Source organism: Aspergillus pseudonomiae (genome assembly GCF_009193645.1).
Source record: "Aspergillus pseudonomiae strain CBS 119388 unplaced genomic scaffold BDV37scaffold_18, whole genome shotgun sequence".
Classification (NCBI taxonomy): Eukaryota; Fungi; Ascomycota; class Eurotiomycetes; order Eurotiales; family Aspergillaceae; genus Aspergillus; species Aspergillus pseudonomiae.
Genome location: NW_022476010.1, coordinates 357,792 through 380,943, shown reverse-complemented (window position 1 = coordinate 380,943; position 23,152 = coordinate 357,792). Strand labels below are relative to the sequence as shown.

At 48.1% G+C, this 23,152-nt stretch overlaps 9 protein-coding genes across 9 annotated transcripts; 5 read left to right on the top strand and 4 right to left on the bottom strand.

The window, feature by feature from the left end:
- On the top strand, nt 1-1,476 carry BDV37DRAFT_68896 (cystathionine gamma-synthase). Its single transcript, XM_032091069.1, has 2 exons — nt 1-278; nt 345-1,476. The coding sequence occupies exons 1-2, from the start codon at nt 111-113 to the stop codon at nt 1,374-1,376; spliced, it is 1,200 nt and encodes a 399-aa protein (XP_031943576.1). The 5' UTR covers nt 1-110; the 3' UTR covers nt 1,377-1,476.
- An 868-nt stretch (nt 1,477-2,344) lies between these two features.
- BDV37DRAFT_281166 (uncharacterized protein) lies at nt 2,345-3,069 on the bottom strand (the record flags this gene model as incomplete). The annotated part of the gene is made up of 3 exons (XM_032086764.1): nt 2,345-2,429; nt 2,504-2,832; nt 2,911-3,069. 3 exons carry the CDS (start codon nt 3,067-3,069, stop codon nt 2,345-2,347), a joined length of 573 nt encoding a protein of 190 aa, XP_031943575.1.
- Nucleotides 3,070-3,967: 898 nt separating this feature from the next.
- Nucleotides 3,968-5,811, bottom strand: BDV37DRAFT_281165 (FAD-binding oxidoreductase; the record flags this gene model as incomplete). The annotated part of the gene is made up of 7 exons (XM_032086763.1): nt 3,968-4,285; nt 4,348-4,543; nt 4,597-4,625; nt 4,679-4,930; nt 4,987-5,072; nt 5,132-5,245; nt 5,313-5,811. The coding sequence occupies 7 exons, from the start codon at nt 5,809-5,811 to the stop codon at nt 3,968-3,970; spliced, it is 1,494 nt and encodes a 497-aa protein (XP_031943574.1).
- A 2,129-nt stretch (nt 5,812-7,940) lies between these two features.
- Nucleotides 7,941-11,328, top strand: BDV37DRAFT_243486 (exoribonuclease II). Its single transcript, XM_032081445.1, has 3 exons — nt 7,941-8,175; nt 8,228-8,568; nt 8,626-11,328. The coding sequence occupies exons 1-3, from the start codon at nt 7,993-7,995 to the stop codon at nt 11,237-11,239; spliced, it is 3,138 nt and encodes a 1,045-aa protein (XP_031943573.1). The 5' UTR covers nt 7,941-7,992; the 3' UTR covers nt 11,240-11,328.
- A 338-nt stretch (nt 11,329-11,666) lies between these two features.
- BDV37DRAFT_281163 (uncharacterized protein) lies at nt 11,667-12,468 on the bottom strand (the record flags this gene model as incomplete). Its single annotated transcript, XM_032086762.1, has 3 exons — nt 11,667-11,957; nt 12,010-12,225; nt 12,274-12,468. 3 exons carry the CDS (start codon nt 12,466-12,468, stop codon nt 11,667-11,669), a joined length of 702 nt encoding a protein of 233 aa, XP_031943572.1.
- A 1,234-nt stretch (nt 12,469-13,702) lies between these two features.
- BDV37DRAFT_270145 (uncharacterized protein) lies at nt 13,703-14,869 on the top strand (the record flags this gene model as incomplete). The annotated part of the gene is made up of 3 exons (XM_032084503.1): nt 13,703-14,088; nt 14,145-14,463; nt 14,537-14,869. The coding sequence occupies 3 exons, from the start codon at nt 13,703-13,705 to the stop codon at nt 14,867-14,869; spliced, it is 1,038 nt and encodes a 345-aa protein (XP_031943571.1).
- Nucleotides 14,870-15,753: 884 nt separating this feature from the next.
- BDV37DRAFT_281161 (fungal specific transcription factor domain-containing protein) lies at nt 15,754-17,859 on the top strand (the record flags this gene model as incomplete). The annotated part of the gene is made up of 2 exons (XM_032086761.1): nt 15,754-17,788; nt 17,846-17,859. The coding sequence occupies 2 exons, from the start codon at nt 15,754-15,756 to the stop codon at nt 17,857-17,859; spliced, it is 2,049 nt and encodes a 682-aa protein (XP_031943570.1).
- Nucleotides 17,860-20,064: 2,205 nt separating this feature from the next.
- BDV37DRAFT_270144 (uncharacterized protein) lies at nt 20,065-21,432 on the top strand (the record flags this gene model as incomplete). The annotated part of the gene is made up of 2 exons (XM_032084502.1): nt 20,065-21,212; nt 21,276-21,432. 2 exons carry the CDS (start codon nt 20,065-20,067, stop codon nt 21,430-21,432), a joined length of 1,305 nt encoding a protein of 434 aa, XP_031943569.1.
- A 37-nt stretch (nt 21,433-21,469) lies between these two features.
- Nucleotides 21,470-22,139, bottom strand: BDV37DRAFT_68842 (uncharacterized protein). The gene is made up of 2 exons (XM_032091068.1): nt 21,827-22,139; nt 21,470-21,768 (listed from the first exon to the last, which is right to left on the bottom strand). The coding sequence occupies exons 1-2, from the start codon at nt 22,045-22,047 to the stop codon at nt 21,648-21,650; spliced, it is 342 nt and encodes a 113-aa protein (XP_031943568.1). The 5' UTR covers nt 22,048-22,139; the 3' UTR covers nt 21,470-21,647.
- Nucleotides 22,140-23,152: the final 1,013 nt, after the last annotated feature.

Here is a 23,152-nt window from a genome sequence, read left to right as displayed (position 1 = left end):
TCCAGTCTTTCCCCCACTTCTTTCAAGAACCTGGCGTGGAATCCGCTGTTCCAGCCCACGACCCTTGCTCTTCCCTCTTTCCAAGCCATTCTCAGGTCCCATACTGTACAATGGCTCCAAATTCAACCAATGACAACATTGCCGCTGCTACGCATGCCTTGCATGCAGATGAGGCGCTGAACGTGGTCACCGATGTAGCCCCTCCGCTACACCTTTCCACTACGTTCCGGTACCCTGATGATCCTGAGGACCTCGTGCCAGCCGCAGATCTCAGTGGTGTATGTTCCTTTGATTCTCAGCCATTCTATGCAATTTGTTGAGCCGGTCTGATAGCTTCGCTTTAGTATGATCAGGAAAAGACGAAGCATATTTATTCTCGTCTGACGTCACCTAATTTGAACCGATTTGAAGCCCTCCTGTCTTCACTTCTCCATGGTGAGGCGATCAGTTACTCGTCCGGTCTATCGGCCTTGCATGCAGCACTCGTCCTCCTGAATCCTCGCCGAATCGCAGTTGGAAACGGATACCATGGATGCCACGGTGTTATTAAGCTGTTCGGCCGTCTCACCGGTCTTCAAAAGCTGGACCTCGATTGCCCCGCTGAGCAATTAGAGTCGGGAGATGCTATCCTTCTGGAGACCCCAGTCAACCCCGAAGGCACCGCTTTCAACATCGAAGAATACGCCAAGAAGGCCCACTCGCGCGGGGCGTATCTTATTGTGGATAGCACCTTTGCTCCGCCGGGTCTGCAGGACCCGTTCCAATGGGGTGCAGACTTGGTCATGCATTCTGGTACCAAATACTTCGGTGGACACAGCGACCTCCTTTGTGGTGTTCTTGCCACACAGCGGAGTGATTGGGCCCGGCGGCTGTTCGAGGATCGGATGTTTTTGGGTAGTGTAATGGGCAATATGGAGAGCTGGCTGGGTACGCGCAGTTTGCGGACCCTGGAGGTTCGCGTGCAGCGACAGAGCCAGAATGCCACGAACCTGGTCACATGGTTGAACAACGCGCTGCAGGCGCAAAACCCAGCCCCTGGCAGCGACGAGGCTGTGACCCAGGCTGCTCTGCAGCAGGTATTCCACGCCAGCCTGCAGAAAGAGGATGAGTCGTGGTTGCTCAAACAGATGCCGAACGGGTTCGGACCTGTGTTTTCGATCAGCATGAAAACCGAGGACTATGCGCGTAAGCTCCCCAGTAAGCTCGCTTTCTTCCAGCATGCCACCAGCCTCGGAGGCGTGGAGACCTTAATTGAGTGGCGAACGATGAGTGATGCGACGGTGGATCGCCGGTTATTGCGGATCAGTGTAGGATTAGAGAATTGGGAAGACCTCCGGAGGGATTTGGTAGGCGCATTCCGGGCGTTGAGTGAGTAAAATCTGATTTACGACATGATATGGACATATAATTTGCTACGTCAATGGGCATGGTCAGATCGACACATCTGATTCCGTTTAATTTCCTGCAGTACATAGTGTATCGGAGATAACCACGTAGCTGATAAGCGATGATATCAACATCAACCCCGCATTTATATATAAAATAAAAGTAAATACATGGATGGTTCGGGTTTAGCCTTGGCCCCCCTCGTGAACTTCCACTCATTCCTGCTCCGACTTCTTCATCTACAAAGTAACATTCTACTTATCCCCACAACCAAAACGAAAAAAAAGATCACGGAAAGAAATTCAGAAATAAAAATGACAACTCCAACCTTCCAAATCCACTACTTCTCCTCCGCAACCACCTACACCGGCAAACAGACCGAATCTCTCCCCGCACCACTACCCCTCAACCAGCTCTTCGATGTCCTAGAGTCCAAGTACCCAGGCATACAAGAGAAGGTACTGAGTAGCTGTGGAGTGAGTCTGGGAGAGGAGTATGTGGATGTCACGGATTGTGAGGGAGTGGTGATTGAGGCGGGGAATGAGGTTGCTGTTATTCCGCCTGTTAGTTCGGGGTGATTGATTCATCTTTTTTGTCTACGGAGAAAGGGACGAGGAGGGAAGTGTTGGAGTAGGAGGTTGTGTATGGTTTCAGATTAGTGAGTTGGTGTTTGGACTTGGGGTTGGATTTGGCTGATTGGATTATTTAGGGATTACGTACAATGAATGAAAGACATGGAGCAGAATCTGAATAACAAAAGAATGGAGGATGCAGACAGACAGACAGAGAATCTCAGGGAATGGAGAGTATTAAGGCAAACAGGATCAATATACAACAGACAAAACGGAAATCACAAAGGAGAAAGGCATTACGTCACAAGGCAACGCTTCGACAATACCCACCGACCACATTATCATCAATTCCCCATAACCGATACACATTATTCATGGCAAACCTTTCAGCCATCCAGCTTTTCCGTCCCACTCGCCTTCTTCTGCTTCCAGAGACAGATGCAACAGATCATGGAGAAAAAGAACATGATGCTAGCCTGCCGTTAGCACTAGATCCAGTCCACAGAAAACCTCAAAGAAACGACACTGGAGGAAAAAGGACATACCACAAAGCAATACTCAATCCCCAGATACTCTTCGCCTCCAAGCAAACCCCCTTGCTCGCACCAATCAAAGTCACGTACTGCAACTTCCCGCTCAGGTGGGATAGGTAGCTGCTCAATTTCGTGGCAAAGGCATATGCGCTGGAAATCTTGTCGGTAACCTCGGCAATCTTATCACATTGCAGATACGAAAGTGGCTTTCCGATTATGACAGCCACGACGATGACAGCGATGAGGAGGAGGAAGTCTGCGATGGCGGAGGCCAAGAAGGGGAGAATATTATCGAAGAAAAGAATCGCTGTGATTATGCAGTAGATTACTGCGATGCAGGTCTAACTTAAATTAACCTCTGTTGGCTGGGAGCTCTGTTTCAAATGAGGGTATGATTGGGATTAGGACTGGGGCCATACCACTGTGATCGTGCCGATAAAGATACTAGGAGGAGTGAGGTCACTGTTCACAATCTCTGCGATGAAGTTGGCCGTCAATCCGATGATGGCAATAAGGCAGCAGACCTGGATGATCCGGGCGATCATGAAAGTCGCGCCAAGGGCTCCGTATTGAGGCATGTTGGATGGTTGCGTATATCTGCCGATCAAGACAGGATGTAATGACTGTATAACGGGATATTTTCACAACAGAACAAGAGAGGAAACAGTTCAAGGAGCGCTATTATGTATATATCAAGACAAAGAACGTGATTCACAACAAGGAGACAATAAAGAAATCTCAAAGGAACGTGTGGCTGAATATTAAGTAGAAAATGCGATGACCTGACCGAGAGTATTTCCCATCTCACCAGACCAACCCGCACCCTTATATACCAAAACCGAGTCCCCAAATCCCAACGCAACGAAAACAAATATAGCACACACCCAAAACCCAAGATCTAGACTCAACCCACACGATCAAAGCTCACCCGCCAACCGCCGATCGCCAGCGCCTACCGACAAATCACATCCTCAATGATCAAAGTCCCAGGAAGAAAGTCTAGACCCCCGTCCGAGCTCAAACAGGGAAGGAAGTTGAGCCTCGACCCAGCGCATATATTCATATCTGCAGGGCGGCACCGGAAATAGAAATGGGACGCAGGATTGGGTGTGGTGGGTGCTTGAGGGTGAGAGATCCGCGTCGGCGCTTAGGGTGGCTTCCCGGGGAAAGCTCTGGACCAATTGGTGGCGTGAGCTTATTTGGACTTGAGACGGGGAGGATTTGGAGGAGAGTTTGGTTTGGGATGGTTTTATTGGGTTGTTTTTATTTGGTTTGTTGTGGATTGGGCTTGGTGGATGTTATTTTGGGGTTGGGGTTTGATTGGAGGGGTAGCTGATGGTTGGGCTAGATGTGGACTGAGGAGATTGGAATCACTATTGGAAATATTATTGAGGGTGGTATTGATAGGAGTGGTATATGCATAATGTGTATATAGATAGTCTGAAAGGTATGGATATCTGCAGCATCGTGTCATACTCATCCAAGTCTGAACCCTCCACTCGTCCGCTTTTGGAAGAATAACTCGGGATCATACTTCTTTCTTGTCTCGCGCGCCTGCTCAGTCGAGCCTAGACGGCCCCAGTAGTCTTGCGCGTAGTTCGCGTCGTTCATGAACAACGGCCTGTAAACGTCTGGTAGCACGCCTTCGTCAACGTAATTCGAAATAATCCTACCGAACCCGTTGAATAGGTTTTTGTTCGCGGCGTCGATCTTCTCGTCACTTGCCGAGAAGGCATAGGAGAAGTCCAATTCGATAACGATATAATCCTGATCAGTGGGAAAGTTGATCAGGTCCTAATGGCATGATATGTGAAATTAGCCGCTGTGGCTAGGGCTTAGGAAGTTACAGAACTTACTCCGCCACGGGCCTGAGCTTTTTGCGCGATCGTTCTGGGCATCGGCTGGAATGCGATGGAGCCAATCATATTTGGGACGCCCAGGACCGTATTTGTGATGTTAAACCAATGGTCGTAGTACGTTTGCATGACCTCGGCGCCGACAGTTTTGTTGGGAACTGGTGTTGTTTCTGTTGCGATGGTATATCGTTGGCCCCTGCTTTAATTAGTACACTATTCTTACTAATATATGTTGATAGGCTGCCTTACTTCAAGATGAAGAAGTCGTTGTGTTTGAGCTGTGGCCACCCGTTAGCTTGCTGGGTAGTCTGGTTAGAAGTAGGGTGCGAACCAAATCGTAGTAGCTATCCCACGTCTTGGTCGTGTCCAATGGCCCAATGGCCTTGAATCGATCGAAGACGCCCTGCGGAGGCTCCGGTCCGTCGTAGAAGAGGAACATGATCCATGTGTTGATAAGCGCGGCATGCTCGGCCGTCACGATGATGGCGGCCTTGTCATCGGGGTAGTTTTCGGTGAAGTCACGGATGGCTTCGAGAACTTGGGGCGTCTTGTCCGAACTGAAGACGTAATTGCCTCCCCAGACCTGTGATGGTTAGATAAATATGAAACACTTCTTCTTGACTTGGAGTGTTGACGAACCTTATGGTCCATTGGATGTGTCTGGAGGGTATAAGCCGTGACAATGCCGAAGTTGTTTCCACCTCCCTTGAGGGCTGCGAAGAGGTCTATTGTTCCACTGTCACTCTTTGCCTCTGGTCCCAACTCGTTATGGATATTTGCCTACCGGTGTTTTCCTTCTCGTTTGCGTTCACAATGGTGCCGTTCGCAAGAACGACCTCGAAGTTAATGACGTTATTCGCTGCCCAGCCATACTGAGAGCTCAAGAAACTCAGGCCACCTATGTACCACAGAAGAAGTTAGCCAATTGTTCGAGTTACTAGGGGAAGAAAGAGAGGGTACTGTACCTCCAAGCATATATCCACCCACACCCACACCACCAAGGCGACCACCAACAAGGGTCCGACCAGTTCCATCCAGGCCCTTCTGTGCATCTTCCCAAGAAAGCCCTGGTCCGATGATAGCGGTCTGATCCTCGGCATTATATATGACGTTGTTAAGGTTTTGGGTAGAGATGAGGAGTCCGTCCTGAATGCTGGCGAAGCCATTGTTGGGCATATGTCCACCGGACTTGACCGCAAACAAGGTATCAACATCATGGAGCTCCTTGACGATCTGAGACATCTCAAGAGCGCTCTTGGGGGAGGCGATACATGTTGGGCGAAGATCGCCGCACGCGGTGGACCAGTAGTCCTTCAGAACTTTGAGGAACGAGATGGTCAGACGATTTTCGATTGCTATTCCTTGCTGATCGAGCTTGGAGCATATGTCTGCTGCTGTTGCGAAAGAACCAAAAGCAGCCAGGGAAGCCACTATGGCTGTTCGCCATATTTGGCCGGTTTTCATGGTGGTCAATGTAGATGATAATGGAGCAGGGAAGATGGAATAAGTGGATTATATAGGTCACAAATTTAATTTATGATACTATAGTCACTAAAATGCGTACGGGAAAAGCGCTATATATGTATGTGCTATGGCAGTTGGGCAGGGACCGGAAAGGGGTCTTCGAACTACCAGAGGGAATAGTATCGCCTGGCAATGATAGCCTTCTTCAGGGTTCAATGGCTCCACCGTCACGATCACACTACCAACAGCAGTGGAGCCGTGTCGAAAACTGGTTCTGGGACTTAGGTAAAGGAAGACCTGGGTTCTGGAGAATGGCTCCATTGCCCCGAGACCAGGTCCCTCTGCTGATCCCCGTGCGGCCTATGGCATAGGCTCAAAATCCGAAAACGATGTCGGCTATGGGCGTCTGAATTGCCAAAACCTAGCATATGAGCAGACTTGTAGCCGGAAGAAGAGGGTCTATGCGTTTCCTAATAGGAATATAATCCTCGATGGTTGTCCGTGCCAAGTTAGTATAGGTTCCATGGTAGTGAAGTGGACCTCCGATCGAACCGGAGATCAACGTTTAGTTTACTAGTACACAGCCCGGAACTGGCGCTGTGTATTGCTAATGGAAAAGTTCCTAGAAAAGCCTTTGTAATAACTTGGTAGTCATCCCCAAATCCGCGTATCCACACCGGGTGCCTCAGACCAGGTTATTCGTTGAGTTTCAGGAGTTTGATGGAAACTGGAGGGAATGGTAGTCAATAAAATCCTTATTAAGGGACTAAGCCAGGGGAAAGATGTACCTAATATCCGAGGTCTTAATGCTGACGTTGGCAGTAGCAAAAAAACATCGTATGGATCAGGGGCACGGAGTATTTCATTCTCAGCACATATCGTTCTCCACAAGAATGAACCCTTGAGGAATGTTTTTTGGAAAGTCATCACGCTAAATGCATAGCACAACTCAGATCACTTAAGCGATTCTGAATAGCACGGCATTTGCGAAGTTATTCTTTTAACATTATGCGGGGAAATACCCCATGCACGACTGGTGTCAGCGCGATTATTGGGACGTTGACAGATGAGGCTTTGACCTGACTCGGTTGTACAATTCAGGAAATGATGAACAGGCCCTAGGAGACTTAGACTAGAGTATAAGGTTAAAGGATTTAATTCATGGATATATTGCATGGTTTCGCCTGATCGACACTCGATGAGGAGAGTCGAATGCTTGGCAATTGCCGAAAGGAACCCGAATGGCCAACACCTCGACTATCACCTTTCACATGTAAAGACGATAGACACGGTCTTCTATAAACGCAAGGCAGCCGAGGATTTGCACTGCAACCATACATTTCTTTTGTGTGTAGACGTGGAGACAGCGGAGAACCGAGTTTAGGGTCTATCCAGAGACCGAGGAGCCGGTAGAATGCCAAGCAAGTATCCGTAGTTTGGGTGTGGCAAATCCGCGGTGCACTTGAGCTATGCTTATCATCCCAAAGCAGTAAACAAGGCGAACAGAAGAAAGTGTCAGCAATTCATGGCCCTTTTTGACGGCATTGCGGTGCGATTAGACCGCCACGGCTATATCATAGCGGGTATCGGCAAAGAAATCTCCGTCAGCAGATGATTTGCCGGAAAGGGATTGAGTCCAGGACTCCAGGCATCTGTCAATTCCTATCCCTGTAAAGCCAAGCTGCATAAAGCTCCATCGACAAGGGTTGTGGATAGAATTGCCGACAAATCAGGACCCGCAACAGAGACTGATTTAGAAACAGTCCGTTTGCTGGTCGCGACTCTCATTAAACATGAGTGACTAATTGCTTGGTATCTCGTAATTTTGCACCTTCAGATAAAGGTACTGAGATAGAAGTGCTGGCCAGCCATGGAGCTCAAGCAAGTAGAAGACCAGGCGGTTCAATGAAAGAGGATATGCACAGTATTGGAGTACGCAGTAGAGCGTACTCGGTACCGAAAGACGAGTAAATAGGCTATTCATAAGTTCCAAACGCTAAACCGAACTAGGAACTAACCACGGATATGTTTTGGGACTCACCGCCCTGGCGGTGGAGGATATTCTGCCGGGGCTATCCAGCAGGCTTTGCGGCGCTGGAACTGCTTCGACAATGTTGTTTGCTACGTCTCTTCAGTCTTGATTGAAGGGTTCTACTGTGGACTTGGGCATTATAATGCTCCATGATGTCTTTAACTCTACTGAGGAGTCGAGTATCACGGAGCGTGGCTGAAGTGAATATAATCAGCCGGAACCGTTCAGCGACCTCGATCTCCGGAGTTGTTTCTCGCTTTCGTTCGCTCACTCAACGCAATCGGTTTCCATTACGCCGCGACGGGTCGGGCAGATATTATAGTGAAGTAAAGGTGTGGAATACTCAATATTGGTTGCAGTCGTGACTTCCCTGACCAGTTTTAGAGCCCCCCGCAAGACCTCCTAAGATCTTCCACTTCCATCGAAGACATCCGTCTTAAATCCGAGTTCGAGGAGAATAAAGATATCCGGGAATATTTGCGAAAATGGCAGGAGAGTCATCCGAACCCTTTAGATCCTGTCCGAGGGCCCGGGACATCGAATACATTAGATGCTTCGGCGCCTTGGGTTGGAAACATGCTAAACGACTACCGAGAAGCGCATGATGCAGGTAGCGATGCCCTGCGGGAGACCGACGAAGATGTTTCGGACTTTGAAAACATTGCTGAAGAAGGGGAAGGAATGCATGACTTTTTGGAGCCGGGAGATCTAGTGGCACTGTCCTCGTATGCTGCCCCTCATTGTCAGCGGCTGTCTCAAACGTACTGACTGGTTCCTGAAAGTGCCGAAGGTATCCTGAATCTTGCCGTTTACGTTCGGTCGGTCTGTAAGCAGCAGCAATTCTACACTGACCGAGGAAAATGGCGCATAGCTTTTGCAAAGGATCTAGACTTCGTGATAAAGGGGTTCGTCCCGCGAGAACTGGTGGCCCCTTTGCTACCCCATTTCCCGGACGCTCTCGCACAGCTCAGCTTGGAAATGCAATCAGCTATAGAAGGAGGGGTACCGAGGCCGACTGGTGCGCCTATTTTGCGGATGATCAATGATTTCAACGAACAGGTTCATCAATTCTACCAAGCGAATGCTTATCGGCTGGACAATATACATGAAATCGTGGCGGACGAGGAAGAGAAACTAGAGTTTACACTGGAAAATCTGGCTTGTAAAGCGCTCGATATCACAAGTGACCAAGTGGACGATAAGATCTTGTTTGCCGTACATCGGGCCATTCGTCGAAATTCCTTTCTCATCGAGAATGATCGGAGCTCCATCTTCACCGACCACTATTTCGTTCAACCGAGGCGAGTCGCCCATATACTCGACACAATCATCACATGGGTGCATGAACACCAAGAGTACCTTATCCGCGCCGTCACAGGAAACGAGGTGCCTAATCTGAAAGACCATCCCATCCAGCAATTCATCCAGAAAGCCCAGCGTCTTATAAGGCTCAGCCGAAAAGTTAGGTCTCCAACAATACTAGCTTCTGTCGGTCCAACAGCGCAGCGATATCAGCCTGGACAAGATGGGAAGCCTTTGGTTTATCGTGAGGTCTTGACGGAGAAATTTAGTTACACTGATCGTATGATCATCGAATATCTTCAGCTCTGGTGTATTCCTCCCCGACGGATGACATCTGGAATTCTTCGCTCGGCTGGGTCGCACATTATGCGTGCCACAGGAATGTATAGTGCTCTGGACACGAATGCAGGTACGGCTGCTCTTTTCTTGCAAGAGTTGGGGGTTGTGGCCCCATGGGAGAATTTGCGATTACTGGATCAAAATTTGGCACTTCCGGGACATGGTGTATCCCTCCAGTCAGACAAAATGTGGGAGGATGTACAACGGGCCTGTGAGGAATTAAACTCTGAGGGTATCACAGACAAGATGGAGAGTATGCGGACAGACTTCGGCGACCTACCGGTTTACTGTGTAGATGACCCTGGTGCACAGGAGATTGATGACGGTGTTTCTCTGGAGCGCATACCGGGGTCAGATGACACTTTCTGGATCCGTGTTCATGTCGCTAATCCAACTGCATTTGTTAACCCTCATGAATTGATCATGGAATATGCGGCCTCTCGTGTTCAGACAGTTTATACTCCGGAGCGAACATATCCTATGCTACCTAACACGTTAACGCAAGAGCACTTCAGTTTGGCGCCTGGACGCCCGACATTGACATTCAGTGCCAAGATGAACCTACAGGGCGACATATTGGATACCGAAATTGCCAATGGCATAGCTAGAAATGTTATCTACGTCACGCATGATAAACTACGCAGCCTATTCGAGCCCGAACCACAGGAGGTTCTGGAACCGTTGACGGTAGGAGGGGAGTACTCCAGCGAACATACTCGCAACAATCTACGAGAAAAGTTATCTTCAGAGGATGAAGAGACCTTCCACACTCTGAGAAAGTTGATGCTCGCGTTCCGGGAACACCGACGAAGGAATGGTGCAATGGAGTGGCCATCGTCCCTGGATACCCCTGTTTCAGTCACTGCTGGCAACGCACCATTGAAGCCATACCACATGCAATTGACAGAGGGCCGGTATATGCTCGGGGACCCTATTATTCAACTCCGTCCACGAAACGTTGATCCGCATGAGGTGCCTGATTTAACGAAACGCAATCTTATTTCGACCTTGATGAATTTAGCATGTTACGTTTCCGGCAAATGGTTGGCTGAACGCAACATCCCCGCCGTATTTGATGGAACGTTCTACCATCCCGAATACCCGAAGTTGACCAACAGCAACATGACGGACTATGGGGGGAAGGCATGGCTGCAGTTGGCGGCTCCAAAAGGCATCTCTTCATCCAGCCCCACTCATCACGCGCCCCTGGGACTTGATGCCTATGTGAAGTCCACGAGTCCTTTGCGACGATATACCGATGTCATGGCCCATTATCAGATCGAGGCTGCACTGCGCTTCGAGCGTGAGCATGGTCGCCGGTTTGACGCTACCACCGATGAGTCCGTCCTCCCGTTTTCCCGGCTGGATGTAGACAACTTTATCTCGCAATCTCGTTGGAAGCGTAGTCGTATAAGGGATATCGACTCGGCGTCGAAACAATTTTGGGCATGTATGCTCCTGTTCCGTGCGTTCTATTTCGGCGAATGCCGCCTACCGGAAACCTTCACTTGCCTGGTTCATAGACCGTACAACGCTACTGCCCTGGTCGGATCACAGTTCGCACAAGGTTATTCAGGTGTCATAACCTCCCTAGGAGTACGGTGTCAAATTGTCACGCCTCCTGAAATGTCTGATGTGGATATCCTGAGCGTTGTGGAAGCTAAGATTACTTCCGTCGACCTATCCCGCATGCTTGTTATTATGGAAGCTACACGCATGGTTAAGAGATTTGAGCGAGTAGGAGAATGGCGGTGAGATCCGCAAAATTTAGCTATATGTATTATACAACATTGTACTATAAACCATACCATCCCCAGCTTCTAAAGACGGAAAGTAAATAGAGGACCTTAATGAAAAAAAAACTATCTCATGCAAGATCAACGGTTTTTGTACACATGAACTTCCCCATTGATTCATTTTATCACTAACAAGGGGCATTTGTACACTCCTGATTAGAGAAATAACCCTAGTTATACACAGATACTGTGGAAATTACGGTTTAGTTTGGTTGTCAAATTCTGATGAACATTCTCCTGCTATAATTTCTCACCCTAATATATGCAGGGATAAACGTCAGTCTTCAATGATATGGCCATTCTCTTTGGAACCACCAAATAGTACAACCAATAAGCCGGCCACTGGCATGTATTGCCAACCTCGCTATGAGGTGACTACACTGTCCTCAAATCTTCTCGCACTCCACCGGGAACGACTCCAATTCTTCATTTATTATCCTGCGTCCTGAGCCATGGAGGACAGCGCAACTGGTGATAGCATCTTCAACTGCCTCCCTAAAAACCCGAAGTGCCACCATCCATAGCACATACCCAGAGTCCCCAGGTAAGAGACGCAAGAGCCTCGAAGACTGATAACAATCCCAATCCTCCTCCCAATCATACTCGTTGGGAAGGGAACGCTGGACGGGCAGTCGGCGACGGTTTTCGACAAAGGTGCGGTAAGTCGCCATAACATCCTGCCCGGCGCGTTAGAGTAATCATAAAGGCAACGCGTAAGCCCAAACGTACATCATTGTCGCCTGTCAAGGCATGTTCACGCCGATGGGCTTCTTCAGTCTTGTTGAACGCGCTGTTGAGTTCTCTCAGAGCACTGACGATACTTGCGCGAACGTTCTCTGGCCACTCGTACTCATCCTCGTTCCCCTCCTGCGTGTCCCAATAACGAGTAGCCCATCGGAGAATTCGGGAGTAATCCCATCCATTTCCTAGCATACCAGGTGCCACCTACTTGAGTTAGTTTGGTATTATTAGGTAAAGATTATGGAAACATACTGAATCGCATGCTGTGTTGTCGTGCGAGCATTGGTGACAATGGATGAATCCTTTGCTATTAAAGTAACAATCTATTTCGAATGGACGATCGGTTTCCCTCTTGTACCTTCCAGCGCAGAGTCTTTGGCAATGCATGCACCAATGGAAGAATGGCTTAACGCTACCGTCACTAAGGGGACGAATTTGGGGAGGCATTTCAGCGAAGGCTTGTGAGCGGGTGGACGAGAGGAATGTGGGGTTTCTGAGGGTAGATTGATGCAGCAGGGAGAAAATAAAATTACTTATGAAAGATGGTAAAGAAGGATGAGTAGTAACGAAGCTTAGAGAGTTAGCTGCGTATGGTCTACCGGAATTGATCCTTCATAGGCGGGTGGATAAGAAGATGATATGATATCTAAAGGTAAACTGAGATAGTAGTCTGAAGATAAAGTCTTGGGGGATATTGCAATGATGTGTCAGAAGTCAAGAAGCTTAGAGAGCCAACACCGTGTTGCTCCCAAGTATAGATATTGTGTTACTTGCTGTTGGCAACCACTTGTGTACTACACTTGATTGGATTGCTCACTGAACCAACACGGATTACTTTGTTTCCTGGTTATAGCTCTAATAGTAGAGTTTCTCACTTCTCCTAGCCATTTTATGTACTGCTGAATCTGCCTTGCCCTGTCATTCCGAAGTCATTTCTCTCTCACAATCATGGTGATAATGAAGCATCTCAATAGCAGTTCAACCAGTTTCTCCTCATAAGATATGCCACTCAAACTTTTACTCTTGATATGGGTTAGGATAAGAGATATCGGATCAAGAAGGGCTACTTGTTGAAGGTAATGCATCCTACACCTTCACTACATCTATGAGATGTTATATTTGATTGGAAAACTATCAGACTGCATGGTAGACCCTGTCTTTGGTCCTTTGAGGCAGGCAAAGTGTATCAAATTCCAGTATAATCACGGTAGATATAAGAAACTGTTGATACAGTTATTCAACGAGGTTCTCGAATGTATGGGTCGGTATACCGTAGAAGCGCTATTCCCGATTGGGTAATATAGATACCACTTCTGGTTAGGGCACTTGGCTCCATTAATGCCTGTTTAGGGAATTTATACTCTGGGCTGGGCAAGGCAAGAGGTGATCTCGTGAGAAGTAATGAAGTACTGTCCCCAGATGAGACTGTAATTTACTGCTTTGAGAAATTTACATTGCTGTTCAGAAATGCCATGATTGCCGAATATGGGCATTGCAGCATGTTATCGATGGTGTGTTGCTGCTTGTTAGTACACAGTGCCGCTGCCTGATCCAGTTATAAATACCTGTCGCCAGAGTCGAATAACGAGGACTCCAGGTAGCAATCAGATTGTTTCATTTGCAAGCACACAAGCCTCCAAGCTTCACTCAACACTAGTATTTCAAGAACCTACGAGACACAATGCCCTCAGCAGTTGCAGTCGCCAACACGACTCTCGCGCAAACTTTCAAGAAACATGTAGTCGTGGGACCAGCCAACAAGAAGTACACACCGGCCACTAAGAAGCTACCAGAATCACTCGTGCTGTCAGCCCGGAATGTTGAGAAACAGGAATTTGACCCGGCTCGCCACCTAAACATCATCCCCCCGAAGAAGATTTTGAGGATGGCAGACATTGGGCTCGAGGGTGTTGGTATCTCTGATACTGCAGTCTCTGAGCCATTCAGCCTATGGACTGAAGATGCCGTCAAGCAGATGAGAGCAGAGATATTCAGCGAGGCGATGCTCGAGAATTGCCAGGTTTCTTCCAGCTTCGCATCAAACATGGTTAGAGGTTATAATGCAACGTAAGTCATCACCGATCCATAGTTGTTAATATGACACTGCTTAACATTACATGCAGACTCGCTCCGTTTATCCACAAAGCCTATTATTGCCCGGAGCTTCTTGAAGCCGTCTCAGCTATTGCTGGGATTGACTTAGTTCCCGCATTCGATTACGAGATTGGCCATTGCAACATCTCTTTCAACGAGAAGAAGCCCACACAAGCTGAACTTGAGAAGATGAGTGAAGATGGAGATAGCGAAGCTTTCGCATGGCACAGGGACAGTTTTCCCTTTGTTTGTGTGACTATGCTGTCGGATTGTAGAGACATGATCGGTGGGGAGACGGTTATTCGTACGGGCGATGGAAGCACCATGAAAACGCGCGGGCCCACTATGGTAAGATACAAATATTCACCTGTCCTCATCAACAGTTCGCTAAAGGTTCTAGGGAACGGCTGTGGTGATGCAGGGCCGCTACATCGAACACATGGCGCTGAAATCGTTTGGCGGCGGGGAGCGCATTTCCATTATTACACCTTTTCGGCCCAAGTCACCATTCGTGAGAGATGACACTGTTCTTACAACTGTTCGTTGTATCAGCCGCCAAGATGAGCTGTACCATGATTATGCCGAGTACAGAATGCGCAACTTGAAAGCTCGCGTCGACCGACAACTTGAGCTGATTCAGAAGGGTCGGCATCAGGGGGGACGCTTTGATATTGAGGGTGCCAGAGCTTGGCTCAGCGAGCAACAGGAGTACATCGAGTCCATGTTGACAGAGATGTTCGACTATGAGAATTAGCGCTCTTCGTTCTTTAGACGCCACTTTGAAGATAGTTACAGTATTGAGACTTCTATTTTGAGCCTGCTAGTTAGCATATCGAATCTAGTTGTTTGCTTTTCTCTAACATCCCCTGATCAAATCATGCGCACGTAAGCGAGCCAGCCATTTAAGAAATCCGAGCCAGATGCGGAGAGAGGAAGTATGCGGGGAAACGACCCGCATTCATGCGGAGACAGGAGTGTGCCTTATCACGGCCGTCAGCGTAGACAAGTTAGAGAGATAACATTATCATGAGTAGGGTTGCTGTCAGTCTGGGCGAGGCAATTGATAAGGCCATCTGTGTACTGCACGGGAATCCTGGACATTTTAGACGTGGCTACTATAGGTCAAGACAATCAAAGATAGAGAACCTCCTCGCTATTCGAGGATTATTGTTTGTTTATGTAGGAAGATGCGTAAGGTGGTTGAGGCTAGACCAGGCCCACAAGATGTCTTGAATTAGGTCTTATCATGGCACATGATCGACCCCTCCCTCTGCCTTGTTCAGGTCATCCGCAACCTTTCCGCCATGTTGATTCCACGGCGCAACTGAGAAAGGCAGACCCGTCACTCTCAGCGCACAGGCATTTAAGAATGAAGACGACGCCAAGGCAAAAGCAGACAAAGAGTCGCAATGGTATTTTATTCCGCTCCATGGTGATATGCTTAAACCAAGACTGATGGCGTAAGTTTAGGATGTATAACATGTAAAGCGAGGCGGGTAAAATGCGACGAGACAAGACCGTCCTGTCAACAATGCTCTCGTCAAGGAACTACCTGTGGTGGCTATCCGAACTTCCTCAGATGGAGAGCCGTGGAAAAGATTAACAATGAGCGCATTGCAGGTGATGGTACTGTACAGAATGCGTCAATTACCTATTTCTAAAAGCATCACTAATCCCCCAACAGGTTCTCGGAAGATGAGAGAGCGTCGGCCGACAAAATCATCCTATCGTTCGCTCCGGGAAAACAGTGACGCGCCTGTTAGCTCTTCCATGGCACAGGCTGCCTTTGAAGATTTCTGGTCTCCCCTAACTAATATATTTTACCCGTCTACAACGGCACTGCATGAGACGGTCACTGCAGACAGCACAGCGGTCGGTACGGGGGACATGGCTAGTGACTCAACTTTTGGACTCTTAGAACAAGAGCAGTCAATCGCGCATTGGATGTACAGTTCCTCTACCGGGACATCTACGGAGCCTCCCCACCTTGACTGTTTCTCATCCGCGGTTGCAGTGAATCCGGCTAACCACGAATTGACAGGGCTTCATGACTTGGGCTTGGAGACAACTGAAGACGCTTCGGCAAGCGACGATGACCTATGCAGGGCCATTCAAAGCCATGAAGAGATTATCCAGAAAGATGAGAGATTCCAAAGAGTTGATGTTGAGGAGGTCCATTGGCAACCTGACATCCCGCCCGGCGGGGGCTTCTATGCTGATATACTTGGATCCGACAGTTTTGATCCAAATGAATTGGATACCCTGGTCCGTCAGCTACAGTTCCCAGACAATAGCCAGGAGATGATTGGGCGTTTCTTCATGGGGCACACGTCCAAAATACTATCTATCAGAGAAGACGAAAGCATGGACCCATGGCAAGGGCTTGTCTGGCCTATGGCGCGTGATTGTCCTGCACTTTACCACGCTCTAGCCGCAATGACCTGTGCACACATAAGCAATACCCAACAGCAACTTAATCTACTCAGCATGAAGCATTTAAATCTCAGCGGTCAAGCTCTCATCATCGGTATGGACAACAGCACGATGCCCTTGGAGGCTGCCATTGCCACCAGACTCGCCCTTGCCTTCGCCGAGTCCTGGGATTGTCACGCACCAACAACGGGAGCCACTCATCTCAACGACGCTCAAGTTCTCATTCAGCGTGCTGTCAAGGAAAACTTTATTTCGGGACCAGTAAATAGTGAGCTGGAATGTCTGAAATTCCTTGTCAACACTTGGTTATACAGGAACGTCATTTCTCGCTTGACATGCACTGAACCTACAGATGCCACGATCACTGAGCCTGTGGCTACATACACTTCTATACTACCTTATATAGAGGAAAAGGAGATTGACCCGCTCATGGGTTGTAGTACTGCACTCTTTCCATCAATTGGCCGCCTGGCGGAGCTTGTTCGTCGTGTCCGCGGCCGACCGGAGAATCGCAATTCTCCTGCGATAATCTCGAAAGCCATTGAAATAAAAATGGCTCTTGAGGGCTGGGTCTCACCTGTAGACTCGGACAGCTCGAGTTCAAATATTTCCGACTTGATACAGACCGCAGAGGCATACCGAGGCGCTGCGCTTCTGCTCCTTCGGCAAGCAGTCCCGGAGCTTCCCGCCTCATGTTCAATGTCAAAATTAGCACAGAAAATTCTCGTCTTTCTCGCCACTACACCCCCATCATCTCGGACGATACATGCGCAAATATTTCCGTTGATGATAGCAGGCTGTGAGACGTTTGACGATGATGATCGAGAGTGGGTTCGCCAGCGCTGGGAGCTCATGTCTCGACGCTTGATGACCGCAGTACCAGATCGATGTAGAGATATGACAATAGAGGTATGGCGAAGAAGGGACGAATTTGAGACACACCACGGCCTACGTGACCTGATGAAAGCTCACCGGCCTTTTCCCATACTAAGCCGTCGCGCGATGGATACCACGACGCTTTACGATTCTCTTCGTGTTCCCCAGAGCGACAGCACTACGTGTCAAGAGGGACTGAAGCCGCCTTCTGCGGAAACGTGGTCAGGTACAAGGTCGTCGGATTTCCCGGACTCAGCTGCATTTCAGAAAGGTACAGATCCTGTCACAAGGGCGGGGTTTATCAACTACACCATTAAAGGTGAGTTGCATTGGCTCAGGGTTATGGAAGACTGGAACTGGGAAAGTAAGTATCAGATGCCCCTCTGCATATATGTGCTTGTACGCTGATGATGTATTCCAGTTATGCTCGCGTGAACCCAGTCCGCTCATATCTCTTTGTTTATCTTCTCCCCTTTAGTCGAGTTTGGAAAACACCAGTCATATACAAATTGCACCTTGTCAGAAACCTATTTCACCTCTTATAGTTGATTCGGCCATACGAAGTTGCTCAGGTACTCTCACCGTCGTCCGTCCATACTCGCCCAATATCTTCTCATCCTCCAAAAAGCGACAAAACTCCATAACCCTTTCAAAGCCACAGATCCCATACTGATATCCGAGGTCCACCGAGAAAGTGGGCCTCTTTGCTACTCCAGGACCATGACTGAACAATACATGCCTTGTCCACCTCTCAGAACACTTGATTCCATATATGGTTTATCTCCAAGCCCATTTGCCACACAACCAGACGAAGACATACGTACAGCTGCCACATATTCATATCAACCGTGTTCCTATTATATGGTACACCTTCTGCAGCCTAGACACCGGTGTTGGTAGTCGACTTCCCATCCCCTTAATTCTAATACTTACCACCGACCATATCAAGTCGGAACTTGATTGTTGTCATACTTGAATATTAGGTGGTGTATCGTATACAATGTCTCTTAAGAATGAAAACAAATGACGGATCATCCGAACCGGACGTAGAAATCCAGGACACTGAAGGCTGTCTGGTTTACGAACAGGGTCGGTTCGGTACAGCTCGGGTTGAACCGTTGAACCCTTGGGAATTCAACCCGACCCGACCGACCCGAAGCCAAGTCTATATCCGAGGAGGTCGACAGGGACACTGCCCGAGAGACTTCCCACATTCGGACAAGCCGAGAAGATTGACAATAAGTGTCTTCGTCTTATATGACCGTGGATACTTTGAGGCTTATGGCAATTTAAGCTCAGAGCAACAAGATACTATTGGTTGGCGTCCACTGGACAGATACACTCCGTGAAGCAACTGTATTGATGTGTTGCCGACTGAAGTGTATAAAAATCTGGCTTTGAAAGATGCTCGCGCTTCCAATGCTAGTCGCTTCTGGCGCTGAACAATGAGATGCCGGCAATAGTGGTGGCTATGGGGAACTAATTCAACAACCACTAGGTATAGCCGCTATACTCCCAGTCTTTTCAAGTCAGAGAGAAGAGTAGTGTCAATGATCATCTATTCTATACCAACCCAATACTTACGACTATAACGTATAGGGAACAGGACTTCCCGTATACTCAAGGCGTGCTTGAACCAGATATAACCTGGGCGAGAATATCAATGTGCACGCTATCTGTCACTAAGACGACTGTTGCCCCAATATGTCAACTAAGAGTTGATATGTTGGAAGATTCCATTCAGCGGAATTAGTAGAGAGCTGCAGTCGTCGAACATTTGTTGAAACTGGGAGATGTGAGATGTTGTTTTAAACTAAACCAGAAGATGGATACTCCAGAAAATTATCTCCTGAGGCCTACGATGTTACTGCCGTTTTTTTGGGTCTAAAGAACTATTAGGTACGACGGGCAGTAGCAGTGTCTATAAAATAAAAATATGTCGCCAAAAATATGTTTGAACAGAAACGCTACTGAACCTCGTATAGCTATTTTTTTCTTTTCTTTTCGCCCCAATGGCGATCATCAGGAAAAAGTAAAAAAAAAAAAGAGTCTGTGCCAGCTGAACTCCGTTTCTCTCCGCCGGGAACCCCAATTTGTTTTGACTAGTTGAAGTACTGTTTCAGTAGAATACACCACCGTTGGTAACTTGGGCAAAAAATAAAAGTTTAGAAAAGGATCGGCTTCCATTCTTTCTCCGCTGCAGATTCGTATTAGTATTAGCATTGATATTATTATTCGCTATTATTATTCTGTTGTATCAACTTATGTCAGCTGATGATTTGTCCCGCACTTGGCCTTGCGAGATTGTTTTTCTTACTTTCACTCTCCTCTAGCTCTCCGTATGTATATCTCTTTATTTTCTTATTATCCACCAAATCCCCGCCCCTGGTAGACTCGTGGCCATCGTTCATCAAGGGAAGCACGGAGTCAGAACACCAGGCGAATCGTATTTATCTGGCAACTGAATATACTTCAAGCCATCAGTCGTTATGGAGAGAAATACAGCCAACGGTAGGCTTATTCGTCATACTCTTTTCTCTTTCAAGCTGCTAAGGAGTGCATTCAGTGAAAATGTTAGACGTTGAAATCAGTCCGGCATTTTTCAGTGGGCCGCTTCTACCGGAGTTACTACGCCGAGTTATGGAGTATCTCTGTGATGATCTCACTTCTCTGCGATCGGCAGCCTTGGTGAACAAGTCCTGGGCTGCGGAAGCCATCAGTGTCCTTTGGCAAAAGCCGCCGGTGGCAGCTTTGGCCTCGAGCCTAGATCACCACCGCCAATTCTACGCGCGTCAGGTTCGTGAGCTGAATTTTGGGGGTCAAGAGGATGGAAAACAACATACATGTTTCCGTACCCTAGAGTTCCCAAGGCTAAAGCGCCTGACAATCGACTTGTATGTTCCAGAAAATGGAGAAAAATTATGGCTTGGTCAATACATACAACCGAGCTTGGAGGAATTCAGGTTTTACGGGTCTGAGCCGGCTGAAGACTTACTCAACCTTCTGGAAACCCGTTGTCCACGATTACAGAGCGTTTTGATCGATTATGCATTCGAGGGGATAAACACCGACCGCCTAATAAAATTCTTTGACGGTTGCAGATCTCTGAGATCAATTCGTCTTCCATCTTTTATGGACGCCTTCGTCGACGACCAGATGCTTGCCTACCTTGCCCGTCATAATGGTCTGGAGGACTTGGAACTGGGAAAGACCATCACCTATGGGATGATTGAGAGGGCCATGGATGGGGTAGAGGCTCCTTTTAAGTCTATCCGGCGCCTCACAGTTCAATTGAGATCGAAAGCAGTCGAACCCCTCACTGCAGCCATCAAATCTGCTACTAATCTTGTACTTACCGTTGACGATAACGAACTGAGCCCCTTTCCACTGGTTAGGTCACTCACCAAGCTTACTGAACTTGAGATTGCATTTTGCCAGGACGGACTTTGGCCGGCCACAGACCTACTTGCACTTAAAGGATTGAAGAATTTACGCAGACTGTGTATATCTTCATTCGAGGACCCCCCAGCGTTCCCCGCACTCACAGACCAAGAGTTCATCCAGATTTTCGAGGATATGCGTGACCTTCAGGACTTGGTATTCCAGGTTCAGTGCAAATTGTCAATAGTAGCGATCACTTCGCTGGGAACGCATTGTCGTGAACTTGAATCTTGTGAGATATTTGGCTCCTATGACTTGCATGGCTGGTCAACCATCGAACGACCGCTCTTTCCACACTTAAGGCAGCTTGAACTCGGAGCAGCGGTGCCTGAGGAGCGAGTATCACGGTATAACTATCCCTCTGGCTTCTATAGAGTGGTTCATATGTTGACAGCTTCTATGAATTTAAGGTCATCCTCAATGAGCACACATGCCCAGGTGGTCGCACAACTAATCGCGGAGCATGCGCCGAACCTGGAAGAATTTTACCTACAGGATCATGATGAGTTTTCCAACGAGGTGGTGACAGCATTCAAAGCCCAGACTGGGAACAAATACAACTCATAGTACGTACAAGGCGTGGGGGTCAAAGGAATAACCATATTTACACTGTTTGAAATGGAACAATCTACTATGGGCATACATATCAAGCCTTACATTTGGTGATATCGAATTTGTGCTATTTACCGCCAACTAGAGACAGTTTCGCCGATATCCTGTATAACAAATCCCTGAATATCCTCCTTCTGATGCCATGCGAGACATTATCATGCCGAGGCCTATCAGCCAGAGCACTTGCCACTGAAGCAATATCCACAGTTCTCACCACCTCCCTTGTTCACGTCGATTCCTCCGGTTCCGTCGGAATTCTTAGCGCAGCACTTGCCCTTGGTTATCGTTTTGCTATCAGGTTATATTAGCAAAGTGTCCCAGTTCCTGCTAAGACAACAGAGTAAAGTACCAGTTATGAAAGGAGTTTTGCGTTGCGAGCTTCTTTCCGCCACACACGTCTGAATCTTTCCTCTCACCGCTGCAGCTCTTACGCTTGTCGAAAAGAGACTCCGTTCTAGCCTGCACTGGCGTGACATCTTCGGCGGCAACGGCGTTGTTGCCTGTAGGGCTCGCAACACCCAGAGTGGTGATGGCGAGGAAGGTATAGAGAAAAGCAGAGGAGATCTTCATATTGTATCACGACAATTGAGGATATGACTCAGATGGGCTTTAAGCGTAATGCTGATGTAGGCTCTGGATAAAGAAGAGAATGTGCTTGTTCTGGGCAGAGTTGTCTCCTGTTTGAGGGAGCGCAATCCCTCCTTTATAGGTACGGTCCTGGCCCTGGAACATCCCCATGGAGTATGCATCGTAGCCAAGGCTTACAGACCATAATCACAGACTGCCTCAATGCCAAGGCAGGCAAAACTCCCTCTGCCTCTCAGACATGTTGTCAGGAGGCCAATATCCTCATTGGGCTTGCGGCCCCCATCTGCAGGATGACAGAGAAAGTACCAACCCGGGCCGACCAGGGCCAGAAGGTTGCGCATCTGCTGATTGTGGGGTACGCCAGCCTCAATTGAGATGCGTTGCATTCCCCACTGAATGACTACGGAGGGTGGCCTGGAAAAAGCAACGACAGAGGTGAACGCGTGTAAGCAGCCCCAATACCACTGCACCAGGAAACGATCCTCAGGTGCCCTATAACTACCAGCGAATGATCTACCGACCGGTAGGGCTTATGTTTGTCGAGGTTACCTCGACGTGCGCGGGGAAGCCCTTGAGCTGACGAGCTGAGCATGCAGGTGTGTAGATCGCCAAGCACCCTGTTCCAATTAGGATGTTACATGATACATCCCGGATGCAGCCCGGGTCACACTGTCTCAGCCCAGAATGCTAGCGCTTCCTTTGATTTAGGGTAAACTGCATGAAGGAGGTAGTGATTTATCATACACTGGTAATTAAAGGTCACTAGTACCTGTCAACTTGAGAGTTTATTCTTCTAGCATCTTTTAAACCATATATAAACTTTAACTTAATGGAAATAAAATTCGTCGAAAATCGAGCTAATATCATGAAATACAGAATGGCATAACCCAGCCGCTTGTCAAATATATTACTACCCAACTCCATACAAAAACACAAAATATTAGCTCTCAGCTAGGATTTAAGAAATTAGGTGAGATTTGTCTGATCTGACACAGACGCGCTAATTTCTGATTTAGTGGGAGCTGGTGATCTTCAAGAACACAAGGCTGTACGTGGGGCTCGGGGGCTGCGGTCTTATTCAGCGGCT